This window comes from Myotis yumanensis, unplaced genomic scaffold (genome assembly GCF_028538775.1).
Source record: "Myotis yumanensis isolate MYYU_CA2020_CCGP unplaced genomic scaffold, mMyoYum1.0.hap1 SCAF_18, whole genome shotgun sequence".
NCBI classification, from domain to species: Eukaryota; Metazoa; Chordata; class Mammalia; order Chiroptera; family Vespertilionidae; genus Myotis; species Myotis yumanensis.
Window position 1 is genome coordinate 3,459,161 of NW_027223769.1, and position 16,166 is coordinate 3,475,326.

The following is a 16,166-nucleotide window of genomic DNA, read 5'->3' on the forward strand; positions in this document are numbered from 1 at the left end:
TTCTGGGTACATGCTTGGGGTGTCTGTGAATGTGTGTGTGCGTGTATGCGTCAGTTTGTCCATGTTGATAAATTCATGCCCACACCTGTCTTTGGGGGGTGGGGGTGTTGGTGCATAAATTGGTATCCATACCTGTTTATGCTCATATATGCATATCTGGGTGCATGATAGGGTATGTGTGTGTCCTTGCCAGAGTGCCTGAGTGCATGCCGATCTCTGTGTCTGTCTGTAGGTAGCATGAGTACATGCTTTGGGATATGCTTGTTGGGTGACGTCTACATGTGTGTCTCTGTGTCCAACCTGATGTTTTGATATCTGTATATACATATGTATAACAGCTGACTATATATGAGTGTGTGGATGTGTTTGTGTGCATTCTGGTATAGTATGTAGGCACGTGGGCCACACTATATACACATGAGCATCTGAGATTGACTTGTGCCTATCTATGTTTGAAATCAGCCAAAACCGGTTTGGCTCAGTGGATAGAGCGTCGGCCTGTGGACTGAAAGGTCCCAGGTTTGATTCCGGTCAAGGGCATGTACCTGGGTTGCGGGCACATCCCCAGTGGGAGATGTGCAGGAGGCAGCTGATCGATGTTTCTCTCTCATTGATGTTTCTAACTCTCTATCTCTCTCCCTTCCTCTCTGTAAAAAAAATCAATAAAATATATTTAAAAAAAAAAAAGAAAAAAGAAATCAATCACAGCCCAGCTCCAGTCCCTTCTTAAAAAAATAAATAGTTCCCTTATTTTTTCAGAGTATTTACCTCCCTCCATTTTTAAGGGTCACACTAAGTAGAAAAAGCCTCCACAAGACAGGTGTGTCTTGAGAGCATTTCAAGGTAGGTCATTCTCATTGGATAAACTTAAATATCCTCTCTGAAATTCTCTTTCTCATGGTTACCACACACACACACTACACACCACACACCCCACATACACATACACATGAGACTTGTAAGCCACTCAACAAATTTAGCAGCCATTGAACCAGTGCTCACTGAACCAGTAGTTTTTCCAGGCTTTGCTACATGAGACTTAGAACACAGGGGTGACCAAGACAGTCTTGAGCCCTGAACTCATTGGGCTTTCACTCCAGAGGGAGACAGATCAGTAACAAGAAAGTGACAGCTCAGAATGGACAGTGCTGGGAGGAGAAGGCACAGGCAGAGGGGTCATAGCCAGAACGGGGATCCCATGGAGCTGTAGGAGCCCAGAAATGGCACCTGGTCAACTTTGTAGGTTCAGGGTAAGCCCTTATAGGGCTAAGAAGGATTTTCCATGGAAGGATAGGAAGTGTTGTGAGTGAGAATTGCAGGCAGAGGAATAAGCTTGTATAAAGGTGAGAGCCCCAAAGAGTACAGTTGCGTGCTCCTAGAGTGTAGAGATCTGGGGCTGTGTTCACCCATGAAACTGGAGCCATCAGCAGGAGTCAGGCCATATGGAGCCTTATGCAACTTGTTGGGGAGTTTGGATTCTATCTAGAAGCAAAAGGAAGCCACAAAAGGTTTTTGTTCTGTTTTGTTTTGTGTGTGTGTGTATGTATGTGTATATATGTATTTTAAATGTTACATATGTCTCCTTTTTCCCCAATTGCCCCCCCCCCCGCCACTCCCACCCAAGAGGGCAAGCCCCCACCGCCCCAGTGTCTGTGTCCATTGGTTATGCTAATATGCATGCGTACAAGTCCTTTGGTTGATCTCTAACCCCTGCCTTCTCTCTGAGGTTGGACGGTCTGTTCAGTGCTACCTTGTTTCTGGATCTATTTTTGTTCATCAGTTTATGTTGATCATTATATCCCATATATGAGTGAGATCATGTGATATTTATCTTTCTCCAACTGGCTTATTTTGCTTAGCATAATGCTCTTCAATTCCATCCATGCTGTTGCAAATGGTAAAAGTTCTTTCATTTTTATAGCAGTGTAGTATTCCATTGTGTAGATGTACCACAGTTTCTTTAATCTACTCATCTGCTGATGGGCACTTAGGCTGTTTCCAAATTTTAGCTATGGTAAATTGTGCTGCTATGAACATAGGAGTACATATATCCTTTCTGATTGTTATTTCTGGTTTCTTGGGATATATTCCTAGAAGTGGGATTACTGGGTCAAATGGGAGTTCCATTTTTAACTTTTTGAGAAAACTCCATACTATTTTCCACAGTGGCTGCACCGGTCTGCATTCACACCAGCAGTGCACAAGGGTTCCTTTTTTTCTACATCCTTGCCAGCACTTGTCATTTGTTGATTTATTGATGATAGCCATTCTGACAGGTGTGAGATGGTACCGCATTGTCATTTTGATTTGCATCTCTCAGATGGTTAGTGACTTTGAGCATCTATTTATATAAAAACCCTGGGTGTAATGTCACGACCGAGGCTCGACCAACTGGAAGGAAGTCAGTCCTGCAGGGGTCGTCTTGGAAATGGCTGCACCCTCCCTGAGCTGTTTCCTGCGTGGGCAGCGAGGTTTGAGGCAGAAACCGGCCCTCAGAGCGTGGAGGCATATCTTTATAAAGTTTTAATACACTATATTAGAGGTCTTGGTAGTACTGTTTACCCACAGCGTCTACAGGAATTGCTGCAAATTTACTTCTCGGTGGAAGCACCTTTCATTTCCAATATAAATTACCCATTCCACTAAATGAAACTTCAATTTCTAAACTCGATATAAAGAGTGAAGTTGCTAAAACTATTAAAAAGGCCCAACTTCTCATTATTGATGAATGCACCATGGCATCCAGTCATGCTATAAACGCCATAGACAGATTACTAAGAGAAATTTTAATGTTGTATTTGGTGGGAAAGTTCTCCTTCTTGGAGGGGATTTTCGACAGTGTCTCCGTGTTGTACTGCATGCTATGCGATGGGCCATAGTACAAACGAGTTTAAAGTACTGCGATGTGGCACTCAGCCGACGCACCAACGCGGAGCGCACCGTCCACAGCCACGGGTCCCACCGCAGTGTCCGCTGCTGCCCCTGAGGACCGAGGAGAACCCACAGGAACCAAAAATGCTGAAACCAATCAATGTCCGAGTCACCACCATGGATGCGGAGCTGGAGTTCCCCATCCAGCCGAACACGACAGGAAAGCAGCTTTTTGATCAGGTGGTGATGCCGATGGGCCTGCGGGAAGTGTGGTACTTCGGCCTCCAGTACGTAGATAATAAAGGATTCCCTACCTGGTTGAAACTTGATAAAAAGGTGTCGGCCCAAGAGGTCAGGAAGGAGAATCCCCTGCAGTTCAAGTTCAGGGCCAAGTTCTACCCTGAGGACGTGCCTGAGGAGCTCATCCAGGACATCACGAAGAAGCTCTTCTTCCTCCAAGTGAAGGAGGGCATTCTGAGCGACGAGATCTACTGCCCTCCCGAGACCGCGGTGCTCCTCGGCTCCTACGCTGTGCAGGCCAAGTTTGGAGACTACAACAAAGAATTGCACAAGTCCGGGTACCTCAGCTCCCAGCGGCTGATCCCCCAGAGAGTCATGGAACAGCGCAAGCTCACCAGGGACCAGTGGGAGGACTGTATCCAGGTGTGGCACACCGAGCACCGCGGGATGCTCAAAGACAGAGCCATGCTGGAGTACCTGAAGATCGCCCAGGACCTGGAAATGTACGGGATCAACTATTTTGAGATAAAAAATAAGAAAGGAACAAACCTGTGGCTTGGAGTGGATGTCCTGGGACTAAATATTTACGAGAAAGTTGATAAGTTGACCCCAAAGACTGGCTTCCCGTGGAGTGAGATCAGGAACATCTCTTTCAATGACAAGAAGTTTGTCATCAAGCCCATCGACTTCGTCTTCTACGCCCCCGCCTGCGCATCAACAAGAGGATCCTGCAGCTCTGCATGGGGAACCACGAGCTGTACATGCACCGCAGGAAGCCCGACACCATCGAGGTGCAGCAGATGAAGGCCCAGGCCTGCGAGGAAAAGCACCGGAAGCAGCTGGAGCAGCAGCAGCTGGAAACGGAGAAGAGGCGAGAGACCGTGGAGAGAGAGGAGCCGATGATGCAGGAGAGAGGGGAGCTGATGCTCAGGCTCCAGGACTACGAGCAGAAGGAGCAGAAGACCAAGAAGGCCGAGAAAGAGCTCTCGGACCAGATCCAGAGGGCCCTGCAGCTGGAAAAGGAGTGGAAGCGGGCGCAGGAGGAGGCGGAGCGGCTGGAGGCGCATGGCTGTGCTGCGCGCCAAGCAGGAGCTGGAGAGGCAGACAGTAGATCAGATAAAGAGCCAGGAGCAGTTGGCCGCGGAGCTCGCAGAGTACAACGCCAAGATCACCCTCCTGGAGGAGGCGCGCAGGCGCAAAGAGGACGAGGTGGAGAAGTGGCAGCACCGGGCCGAGGAAGCCCAGGATGACCTGGTGAAGACCAAGGAGGAGCTGCAGCTGGTGATGACGGCGGCGCCGCCCCCGCCGCCCTCTGTGTACAAACCGGTGGCCTATCACAACCTCAAGAACCTGCAGGAAGAGGGCACGGAGGATTCGGACTTCAGTGCTGAGCTGTCCAGCGAGGGCATCTTGGACGACCACCATGAGGAGAAGCGGGTCACCAAGGCGGAGAAGAACCTGCACGTGCAGCAGCAGCTGATGGCTCTGTCCAGCGAGCTGTCCCCGGCCAGAGATGAGAACAAGAGGACCCACAACGACATCATCCACAACGAGAATATGAGGCAAGGCCGCGACAAGTACAAGACGCTGCGGCAGATCCAGCAGGACAACACCAAGCAGCACATCAACGAGTTCGAGGCCATGTGGGCCTGGCGGTCGCACGCAGACTCTGAAACTCGTTTTCGTAGTTCTCTAATCTAGACCCTCCTTGTACCCAGTTCCTTTAAAGAGAGTAGCTGTTTCAGCGGGAAGATTCCGGGGCACGGACTGGGGAGGCTTCCCTGGTTACTTCCATTTGTATCATAGTGCCAAACAGCGTGATTTTTACTGTTATTATTATTGAATCACTTCCTATCTGTGCTGGGAGCAATGCCGATCAAATCAAGGAAAGGGCCGCTGCATGCCTGCGGGGCAACTCTGTGCTGGCGTGTGTGTGTGTGTGTGTGTGTGTGTGTGTCGTGTCCTTACAGCACCCACAGTGGCTCCAGTCCGTGCCATATTCCTTCTGTATTTGAAATTAGCTCAGATTGATTAATTGCACTTGATTTCTGTGAAGGATGCATCTCTGTATTTATGTTTTTGAGGCTTGAAAACTGGTCGAAAGCACTCACACACGTGCACACAGTGACTTCCTCCCTCGGGAGGCAGCGTCCTCGCTCATTCCACATAAACAGCACGGAGGACACACACTTAGATAAACTTCTGGTTTTAACAATTAGAGACTCCATGATTGGACTCTCACACCTGATTAATAATGATCAGCTACAGAGTATAATATTTATATATAAGCAATAATATGGTTGTGTAACATTAGTTAAAAGGGGATAACTTTGTTCTGTATATTTTGTTACCTTTTACAGAATAATAAAAAGGGACATGAAAACCAAAAAAAAATAAAATTAAAAATAAAGTACTGCAATGTTTGGGGATGTTTCAGAAAGTTGTCTCTTACAACAAATATGAGATCAGAGGATTCTGCTTATAGTGGATGGTTAGTAAAACTTGGAGATGGCAAACTTGATAGCAGTTTTCATTTAGGAATGGATATTATTGAAACCCCCTGTGAAATGATTTGTAATGGATCTATTATTGAAGCTACCTTTGGAAATACTATATATCTATAGATAATATTAAAAATCTATAGATAATATTAAAAATATATCTAATCGTGCAATTCTTTGTCCAAAAAAATGAGCACGTTCAAAAAGTAAATGAAGAAATTTTGGATATACTCGATGGAGATTTTCACACATATTTGAGTGATGATTCCATTGATTCCACAGATGATGCTGAAAAGGAAATATTTCCCATCGAATTTCTTAATAGTATTACTTCTTCGGGAATGCCATGTCATAAATTAAAATTGAAAATGGGTGCAATCATCATGCTATTAAAAAATCTTAATAGTAAATGGGGCCTTTGTAATGGTACCAGATTTATTTTCAAAAGATTATGAACTTGCCCTGGCCTGTTTGGCTCAGTGGATAGAGCGTCGGCCTGGGGACTGAAGGGTCCCAGGTTCAATTCCGGTCAGGGGCATGTACCTTGGTTGCGGGCACATCCCCAGTGGGGGGTGTGCAGGAGGCGGCTGATCTCACTCATTCATGGATAATAAAGACCATCATAAGCTTATGAACAAAAATAGATACAGAGGCAGAGCTGCCTCAAACAGACTGTCAAACTGCAGCAGGAAGGCCAGGGAGGGTAGGGGGGCAAAAGGGGGGGGGGGGGTAAGAGATCAACCGAAGGACTTATATGCATGCATATAATTATAACCAATGGACATAAGACACTGGGGGGTAGGGGAGGCAAGAGGATTGTCAAGGGCGGGGGGGAAAAGGAGACATATGTAATACCCTTTGTAATACTTTAAGCAATAAAAAAATAAAATAAAAAATAAAATAAATAAATAAATAAATAAAATATTTCTGCTAATTAATTCCCTTTTAATGTGCATGAATTTCATGCAACGGGCTACTAGTGTTTTCATATGTCTCTCGGCCTTCTGTATGTCCTTTTTCAAGCTATATTACAAAGCCACTGTTCTCAAAACTCCCTGGTACTGGCACAAGAGCAGACATATAGACCAATGGAATAGAATAGAGAACTCAGAAATTGACCCAAGCCACTATGCTCAATTAATATTTGACAAAGGAGGCAAGAGCATACAATGGAATCAAGACAGTCTCTTCAATAAATGGTGTTGGGAAAATTGGACAGATACATGCAAAAAAATGAAACTAGACCACCAACTTACACCATACACAAAAATAAACTTAAAATGGATAAAGGACTTAAACATAAGACAGGAAACCATAAAAATCTTAGAAGAATCCACAGGCAGCAAAATCTCAGACATATGCCGAAACAATATCTTCGCTGATACAACTCCTAAGGCAATGGAAACTAAATAGAAAATAGACAAATGGGACTACATCAAGATGTTTCACATTTTTGATGTTGTATAGTATGTTGCGTTATGCTGGCAGAAGCCTCATCTGGTGTTTACTGCGTCTCTTGATTACATCAATTTCCTTTGTGCTTGATTTAATTTTGTGTTGTTTTGTACAGTAACATGCTGTCCATGGTTGTAGCTTAGGAATAGTATGCTGTACCATAGAGCCTAGTTGTGTAGTAGGCTAGACCAGAAATATTCAACCTTTTTTATTTCATGGCACACATAAACTAATCACTAAAATTCTCTGGCACACCAAAAAACATGTTATACTTTTTGCTAATCTCACAAAAAATAGATATAATTTTAATTCATTCACACTGGATAGCTACTGCTGTGTTGGCTGTTGTCATTTATTTATTTGACAATATAAGGGAAAAGAGGTCAGTACCCCTAACTAAAGAGTCAGGTACTGCATGTTTTAAAAATTCTTGCAGCACACCAGTTGAAAATCACTGGGCTAGACCATCTAGGTTTGTGTAAGTGTCCTCTATGATATTTGCACAATAAGATTGTCTAATGATACATTTCTCAGAACGTGTCCCCATCATTAAGTGGTGTATGACTGGATTACCATTATTATTCTCATTTTGTAGGTTAGGACATTCAGTCCCAGAGTCATTGAGTGACATACTCACAAATCACACAACTAAAAAGTAGCAGTGCCAAGACTTGGAACAGATCTATTGGACTCTTTCCTGCCTAGTCTACAAACAGGCACACACACAAAAATGTCAAGGGTGAAGTAATTAAACCGCCAGAGCCCTGCGTGTTTCATAAGACACCACAGTTATCGAGTTTCAAACATTTATCAGATTTGTGTTGACAGCTTGGGTTCCAGTTCTGGTAGCTTCCCACAGGCCAGGGGTAGGAGTGGGAGGGTATCAGGAAACCCCAAAACCCAAAACCACATGACTTGTTTCATAACAAACACATTAATATCAAGTGCCCATTCAGACTGTAACCATCCACGTGCACCATCTTTGGGGAGGAAGCTGAAGACCTTTGACAATCTTCCATGTATGGCATAACGATACACAAAACTTTGGAACCATAGTCTCCGTACCAAAGACTTGAAATACTAGTCATTATACATAGAATTTTAAAATGTCTTAATAAAAAAAGTCTTTAAAATAAAAAAATGTTCTTCTTTGGCTGGTGTGCTCAGTTAGGTTGAGCATCGTTCCCATGCACCAAAAGGTCGTCAGTTCAATTTCCATTCAGGGCACATACCCAGGTTTCTGGTTCGATCCCCAGCATGCAGGAGGCAACCAATCAATGTTTCTCTCTCACATCAATGTTTCTCTCTTCTTCTCTAAAATCAATAAAAAAACAATCCTCACTCTCATCCACTGCTGGGGGACTATGAATTGGTACAACCTCTGAGTGTGGTTTGACAATATCAGCCAAAAGGATAAGGGAATGTGTCATTTGACTCAGCAATTTCACAGCTAATAATTTAACCTGCACATGTACTCAACTGTGTGCAAAATGACCTATGTGCAAGCTTTTTGCTGCAGCTTTGTTTAATAGTGAAACATCAGAAATAACCCAAATGTTCATCATTAGATGACTGACTAATAAAGTGTGGTACATCCATACAATGGAATGCTGTGCCAGTCAGGATCCCAGCAGGAAAGGTAAGTCACACACAAATAGGGTAATTGAGAAGTTAATGAAAGGACCACTTACAATTTTGAGGGCCGGAAATCCACTGAAAGGTGGGAAACACCTATAAACTAGCCACAGTAAGGCTCCCCTGGATCCCTGTCCCTGAAGGAGGGAGCAATTCCTGGAATGGAGACACCTGTACATACAACAGGAGTCATGGCCAAAGCGAGTTACATGACCAAGCAAACCAGTGGGGGAAGGGAAGTGTAAACTTGTCCTAAGAGAAGGACCGTGGGAGGGAAGGAAATATTTTGAAAGTACAGTCATCCCTCTGTATCCATAAGTTCTGTATCCATGGATTCAACCAACTCGATTGGTTGTGGAACCCAGGGATACAGAGGGCCAACTGAAGGCCTTGAGCCCCCTCGGATTTCAGTAACTGCAGGGGGTCTGGAACCAATTCCTCGTAGATACCAAGGAATGACTGATATATTCTCCTACAGACAAGATAAGCCTCTGACTTCGAACAACTCTCCTACCCCCACATGAGTAAAGTCTGTTAGACAATAAAATCAAAGAGAGACAGGAGCAAAGAGATTGAGAAAAACAAAATCCTAAAGATATTATTTAAAGCCTGAATCCAGCATAGCTGCCTCTTGACCTGCCCCAAAGCTCCTAAAAGTATATTCTCATTCTCACTTAAACTCTCTCAGTTTGAGTTAGATTTCCACCCCTTGTAACAAAAGTCTTTTTTTAATATGTTTTTATTGATTTTTAGAGAGAAAGAGATAGAAACATTGATGAGAGAGAAACATTATGCATTGGCTGCCTCCTGCACACCCCCTCCTGGGAACTGAGCCTGCAACCAGGGCCTGTGCCCTGACTGGGAATCGAACTGCAGTCTCTTGGTTCCTGGGTTGATGCTCAACCACTGAGCCACACCAGCCGGTCTGCAACAAAAGCCTTAATCCCAGATCTTTGTCAGGAAAGCCTTTGTCAAGCTCTGTTACACTCTCCCACCAGTCTTGAGTGCTGACTCTACCAACATTTGAAAATCTCAACTGATGAACTCTCCCAAAAGAAGCAACTGTCTTCGCTAAGAGACAGAAGCCAATAGCATCATGTTTTCTTAACATTTTATTATGACAATTTGGAAATATACAGAATAGTTTAAAGAATTGTACAATAAGACACAACCTAGATTCTACAATTAGTGTTATTCTACTTGCTTTATCACAAATCTATTCTTCCATCCATCAAGTCAGCTGGTTTGTTTGTTTGTTTGTTTGTTTGTTTGTTTGGGGGGGAGGTTAATATTCACCTGAGGATATTTTTTCATTGATTTTTAAGGAGAGTGGAAGAGAGAGGAAAAGACAGAGAGAAACATCAATGTGAGAGAAACACATCGATTGGTTGCCTCCTGCATGAGCCCCGACCTGGGTCTGTCCGGGGAGGAGCCTGCAATCAAGGTATGTGCCCTTGACTGGAATCAAACCCGAGACCCTTCTGTCTTCAGGCCAATGCTCTATCCACTGAGCAAAACCGGCTAGAGCATCTTTTTTTTATGTATTTCAAAATAAGTGACAGACATCAGGTGCACTTCATCCCTTAACAATGCACAGCATCATTTTGTAATTCTTCAAAGAGAGACATCCATGAGACTTAGAAACAAATTTTATTACTAGAACTAGAGGCCCAGTGCATTTCATGCACTGGAGTTGGGGTCCCTCAGCCAGGCCTGCCCCCCTCGCAGTCTAGGAGCCTACAGGGGCAGGAGGCAACCTGGCAATCAGGGGAAGGCAATACCCCGTCACACCTTTACTGCTGCCACTGTCAGTAGTGCAAGCCTCGGTCGGCTCTGGTTACCTGAGCCTTGGGCAGCCCTGGGCAGCTGAGCAGCCACCATCCAAGGCTTGCCTGTGCCTTGGGCCAGCCCTGGGCAGCTGGGGGACTGAAGGGACTGAGATCCTCTGGAGGCAGGCACACAGAGCGGCCTTGCTTCATGCCTGCTGCCCCAGCGAGGCTGAAGGGACTGGGCGCAGCCATCTTTGAAGGCAGAGCGGTCAATTAGCATATTCCCTCCTTATTGGCTGTGGTTGCTGCCATCGTTGAGGATGGGGCAGTCAATTAGCATATTCCCTCCTTATTGGCTGTGGGTGCCGCCAACTTTTGTGTCAGCATGAGGGTCAATTAGCATATTCCCTCTTTATTAGATAGGATAATAATCTGAGAATCTCAGACTCCCCAAATCTTAGAATCAGGGACACCCCAAAATTTAGAATCCAAGATTCTTCTGCATTTATCTTTACAGATGACATCACAGCTTCCCTGTGGCTACAAATCTATTGTATGAAGGTGAGGTTTCTTTTCACCAGGCATCACAAATCATTTTTACTCATAGCTTGTGAGGAAGAGGCTAGCTGGGGCCAGCTTGGCTCCTCCAGGTTTGAGGTTGGTTCACTGCCACACACACACACACACACACACACACACACACACACACATGACAGAGATGAGGGGGTGAAGTTAATCCCCATAATCCCAAAGCTAACAGAGAACATGGGTGTGACTGCAAATAGTGCCAGAGTCCATGAGAGGAATCACCTTTCATCCAACATTATTCCCAGATCTTACTTGTCCAAACTTGTGCTGTTCACCCGACTCCAGACTTTGGAAGGGCCACTCCCCAACTAACAACTAAGCACAGCTCAGCTCTCAGCTGAGATCGGGCACCTGGGGTTTAGGAGAGGCAGGGGTGAGGGAAGGCAAGGGTACAGGGTTCTTGCCCTGGCTTTGTTACCAGTCCCTGTGTAATCTTGGGGATGATGATGGCCACAGCTCCCTCCTTTGCAAGTCTGCTGTAAAAACTAAAGTGTGACCAGATGGCTAAAAGCTTGGAAACTGCTAATGGCTACAAGTACTGTTTAAGCACCTTTAATTTTTCAATTGACTGAATCCTTGCAATAACCCTAAGAATTAGATGCTGCTATTATCCTCAATGTACGGATGAGTAAACAGAGAGAAATTAAGTAACTCTCCCAGTTACTTAATTAATTAATGCTTGAAGTCAAGACACTGGCTTCCTGCCTGGCCAGTGTGGCTCAATGGTTGAGTGTCAACCTATGTACCAGAAGGTCGAGGTTCAATTCCCGATCAGGTGAGGTGTTTTGTTTTTTTAAGTACTGGAGTGAGAGGAGGGTGGGCACGGGCCACTTTCAATACAGACTGCAGGCTATGGTATCATGGCAAACCAGAACCCCCTCACCAAGAATATGAAAACCAAGTGTTGGATTTAGCTGAGCATTCAAGAAGACACAACTGGTGGAATCGTGTTTGGAGCCACAGTCTGGACCGATGGTAGAAAAATACTCAGCAGCCGCTCAGATTGTAATGGGCAGAGTGACATGCTGGTGTGCAGGATTTTTGTTTCAGAAAATTGGAAAATGTGCAGCAACCGCAGTAGGTGGTGGTGGTCTTCTCCTTCAGATTGCTAGTCACAGTGACTATGTGCAGATCAATGAAAAAAAAAGTGCAAACAAAGCAATGACAGATTAAGAAACGAGCAAATAAGGCAGAACCCAAAATCAACAACATAATTGAAGAGGCAACAGAATTTGTCGAACAGAACATTGCGATATCCAATTGGCATGGGAGGCTTTTTGCTAGGCCTCGCATCATAAGGATTTGAATGTTCTACTTGTGAGAAAAGAAGCGGTGGCCACAAGGTGATCTCTCAACATTACATGCCACCTGACTCTCTATGGTGACAAGAAACAGCTGGCAGGACAATATCAAACACAACTCAGTGTTTTGCCATCTGAAGGTTGGCAAACTAGCATCTGCTGTAAAACAACCCATAGGTATGTGTGCCATAGTACCCTGAGCAAAGCATGGCTTTCAGTTATTTAAATCAGAGGTCCTTCATTGTGCTTTATAATATAGTGCCAATAATTAAAATTTTGTATTATAGCTTCAACATTAGGGCTGACTTTTTTAAAGAGATATGTTTGCAATAAACTGAAGAACTGCAATGCCCTTTTATAGAAGGACTTAGAAATAGTAGAATTATTAAAGATATTAAACAGATCTAATACCTATTTTTAGGTTGTTTTTCCCTGCAATTCTTTTTTTAATGTATTTTTATTTATTTCAAAGAAGAAGAGAGAGGGATAGAGAGATAGAAACATCAATGATGAGAGAGAATCATTGATTGGCTATCTTTTGCACGCCCCCTACTGGGCATGTGCCCTTGACCGGAATCAAACCTGGGACCCTTCAGGCTGATGCTCCATCCACTGAACCAAACCTGCTAGGGCTCCCTGCAATTCTTACTTTCCTTATATAATAATTGTAGTAAATAGTTTCAAAGAAGACTTTTCTAAGAAAATTTTAAAGCTCTTTTTCTTGGCTTCTGGTCAAGATGGTGTCATAGATAAATGCAATATTAGCTGCCTCCCACAACCACAGCAAAATTTACAAATAAAGCCCGGCTGGTGTGGCTCAGTGGTTGAGTGTCAACCTATGAACCCGGAGGTCATGATTCAATTCCCAGTCAGGGCACATGCCTGGGTTGGGGGCTCAACCCCCAGTGGGAGACGTGCAGGAGCAACCAATCAATGATTCTCTCGCATCATTGATGTTTCTATCTATCCCTCTCTCTTCCTCTCTGAAATCAATAAAAATATAATGGAAAAAATTTACAACTAAAATACAAAACAACCATCATTCAAAACCAACTGAAATCTAGCTGAACAGAAGTCCTACAACTAAGAAATTAAAGAAGCACATTGAACCTGGTAGGAGGGGTCGAGACATGGGTGGAATTCTGGCCCTTAGTGGTCTGATGCCCACGTGTGGCCATTTAAAATCAGGAGAGATATCTTGGCTGTGGGTGTTTCCCAGAAGAGCAAGGGGTCCCTGCCTGATACCAGGCTCCCAGCCCATGGTTCCAGTGTCAGGAAGAGAAGTGGCCATACCTTCAGGCTGTAAAAACCAGCAGGGATTGTCGCTGAGTGATACAGAGGCTGTTGGAGACCCAGGCAGTTCCTCTTAAAGGGCCCACTCCTGGATTTGCTCCCTCTGAGCTCCAACACTGAGGCAGCAGCTTGAAAGGAACCTGGGTTATTCGGAGAGAAACTAACTTGTCTGGAATCAGGGCGAGAGCTGGAGGGGCAGCTGTGTCCCAGGCAGAAGTGCTGGCAGAGGCCAGTGTTCCCTTTGATGAGACCTCCCTGCCATAGAACTGACAGGCTGTGCTATATCTGAATCTCCATTTACCTGGCTCACACTTTTCACCCTGCCCTGGTGATTCCTAAAACCCCACACTTCCCTATTTACAGGCTCATCCAAGCCATTTCCAGTGGCTTTTCCATACTGGCCTCTCTTGCCTCATGCTTTGGACTTTCCTAAAATCTCTGAAACAAGCAACAGCTGGCATCAGCATGCTCCATACTTCTCAATAAGTAGCCCCAGGCTCAGCACTAGCCACAGCCCACCATGGTTCACAGCTTGGCCGATCCTGGGCACCTCCAAGCTCAATACAAGTAGCAGCCATCTGCAGATTGCTTTGTACCTCATGCTGGGAGGCCCATGCAGGGCATAGGCAGAGGCTGACTGCACGTCCTGGGAGGCCCCAGAGCCAGTGCACCTGGTGGTCCACTTTGACCATGCTGAATTACAACCCTACGACCTCCACAAGTGACAAACTCAAGGGACAGACATGGTGAGCACCAAAGCCCCACTGAAGCAAGTCCTGTTCCATAGGGTGTCTCCTGCACAGCAGCTCTTCCGTTGTAGTCACAGCCATTCCTCGCAATCTATCAGCCTTCCTGGTGATACCAACATAAATTAAGGCTCAACTACAATAGGACAGTGTGCACAGCTCACACAGGTGTACACCTAGAGTGCCCAGCTCAGGTGACTGGGGAGGCTGAGCCACTGGGCTCTATAGGACACCTACTACACAAAGTGACTCTATCAAGTATTGGAGACATAGCAGATCTACCTAAGACATAGAAACAAACACAGGGAAGCAGCCAAAATGCAGACAGAGAAACTTGTCACAAATGAAAGAACAGAAAAAATCTCCAGAAAAAGAACTAAATGAAATGGAAGAATGAAAACTACCAGATACAATGGTTCAAAACAATGGTTATAAGGTTGCTCAAGGATCTTAACGAGAGCTTCAAGGAACTTAGAATTTCAAGGGAAAAAGTACAAGTCAGAAATGAAGCATACACTAACTGAAATAAAGAATAATTTACAGGGGTTCAACAGTACAGTAGAGGATGCCGTACACCTGAAACTAATATAAATAAGATCGAATATCAACTGTAGTAGAAAAATAAAAGCAAACAAAAAAGTTTAAGGCTGAGTTTTTAGAGGATGCAGGTAAAGCAGACTGTTGAGTGAAGTGTCTAAATGTGAAAATAAGAAAACTGAAAAGTGTCCTGGCTAGGTGGCTCAGTTGGTTAGAGCATCGTTTTATTCTTGGTTAGGGTACCTACCCAGGTTGCAGGTTAGATCCCCAGTCGGGGCATGTGTGGGAGGCAACTAATTGATGTTTCTCTCTCACATCGATGTTTCTCTCTCACTTCCTCTCTCTAAAAAAATTTTTTTTAGGAAACTGAAAATTAATAAGTCTAGCATCTAATATAGGAGAATAAAAAATTAAAAAAAAAAACACAGAATGAGCTCTTTCCACCGGATAGTTGCTGCCATCATGGACACGAGTCGTGTGCAGCCTATCAAGCTATCCAGGGTCACGCAGGTGCTGGGCAGGACCGGTTGTTCCATCATCCGAAATGTAAAAGGCCTCGTGCGTGAGGGCAACATGATCACTCTATTGGAGTCAGAGCGAGGAACGAAGAGGCTGTACTGAATGTGTGTCTGGGTCCTGGCTGTCTGGGTGGACCACATGGCCCATGGGGAAGATGTTCCACTGTTAATAAAGTGTTTATGTAAAAAAAAAAAAAAAAAGTTACTCCTTAAAAAGATAAAAGTAGCCCTGACTGGTGGGTCAGTGGTTAGAGCACCCATCCACAGACCTAAGGGTCTTGGGTTCAATTCCCGGTCAAGAGCATGTACCTGGGTTGCAGGCTCAGTTTCTGGCCCTGATACAAGTTCCGGAGGCAACCAATCCTATGTCTCTCTCACATGTGTTTTGAAAGGTTAACATGGGTAGTGTACGGGCAGGCTAAATAGCCATCTTGGACAGTAGGTTAACAAAAATTAAATTTATTTAAGGGGAGGGGATGAGAGATGGGATATCCAAAGGGAAGGGCTGCACAGCACTGGGCCAAGGGGACATTGGGTGGATGATGGCAGCACCCAGGGGCTGGAGTTCCATCCTTATATGCAGTCACAGGTGGGAAGCTCTTGTCCTCAGTGGGTCTGGGGAATGAGCTGGTGAGCTTGGAATATGGGTGAAATGTGAATGTGCGATCAGGTGTTTTTAGAACAGTTTTATTCCTTGAAATGGTCTCATTCC

General features: G+C 44.8%; 1 protein-coding gene and 1 pseudogene across 1 annotated transcript; both read left to right on the top strand.

Annotated features, from left to right (window-relative positions):
* Positions 1-3,015: 3,015 nt before the first annotated feature.
* LOC138997300 (ezrin pseudogene) lies at positions 3,016-4,812 on the top strand (annotated as a pseudogene).
* Positions 4,813-15,398: 10,586 nt separating this feature from the next.
* LOC138997301 (small ribosomal subunit protein eS28-like) lies at positions 15,399-15,557 on the top strand. The gene has a single exon (XM_070398903.1). The coding sequence runs from the start codon at positions 15,399-15,401 to the stop codon at positions 15,555-15,557; it is 159 nt and encodes a 52-aa protein (XP_070255004.1).
* Positions 15,558-16,166: the final 609 nt, after the last annotated feature.

Coding starts and splice junctions, on each gene's coding strand:
- LOC138997301 (XM_070398903.1), top strand. CDS start 15,399: ATGGACACGAGTCGTGTGCAGCCTATCAAGCTATCCAGGGTCACGCAG.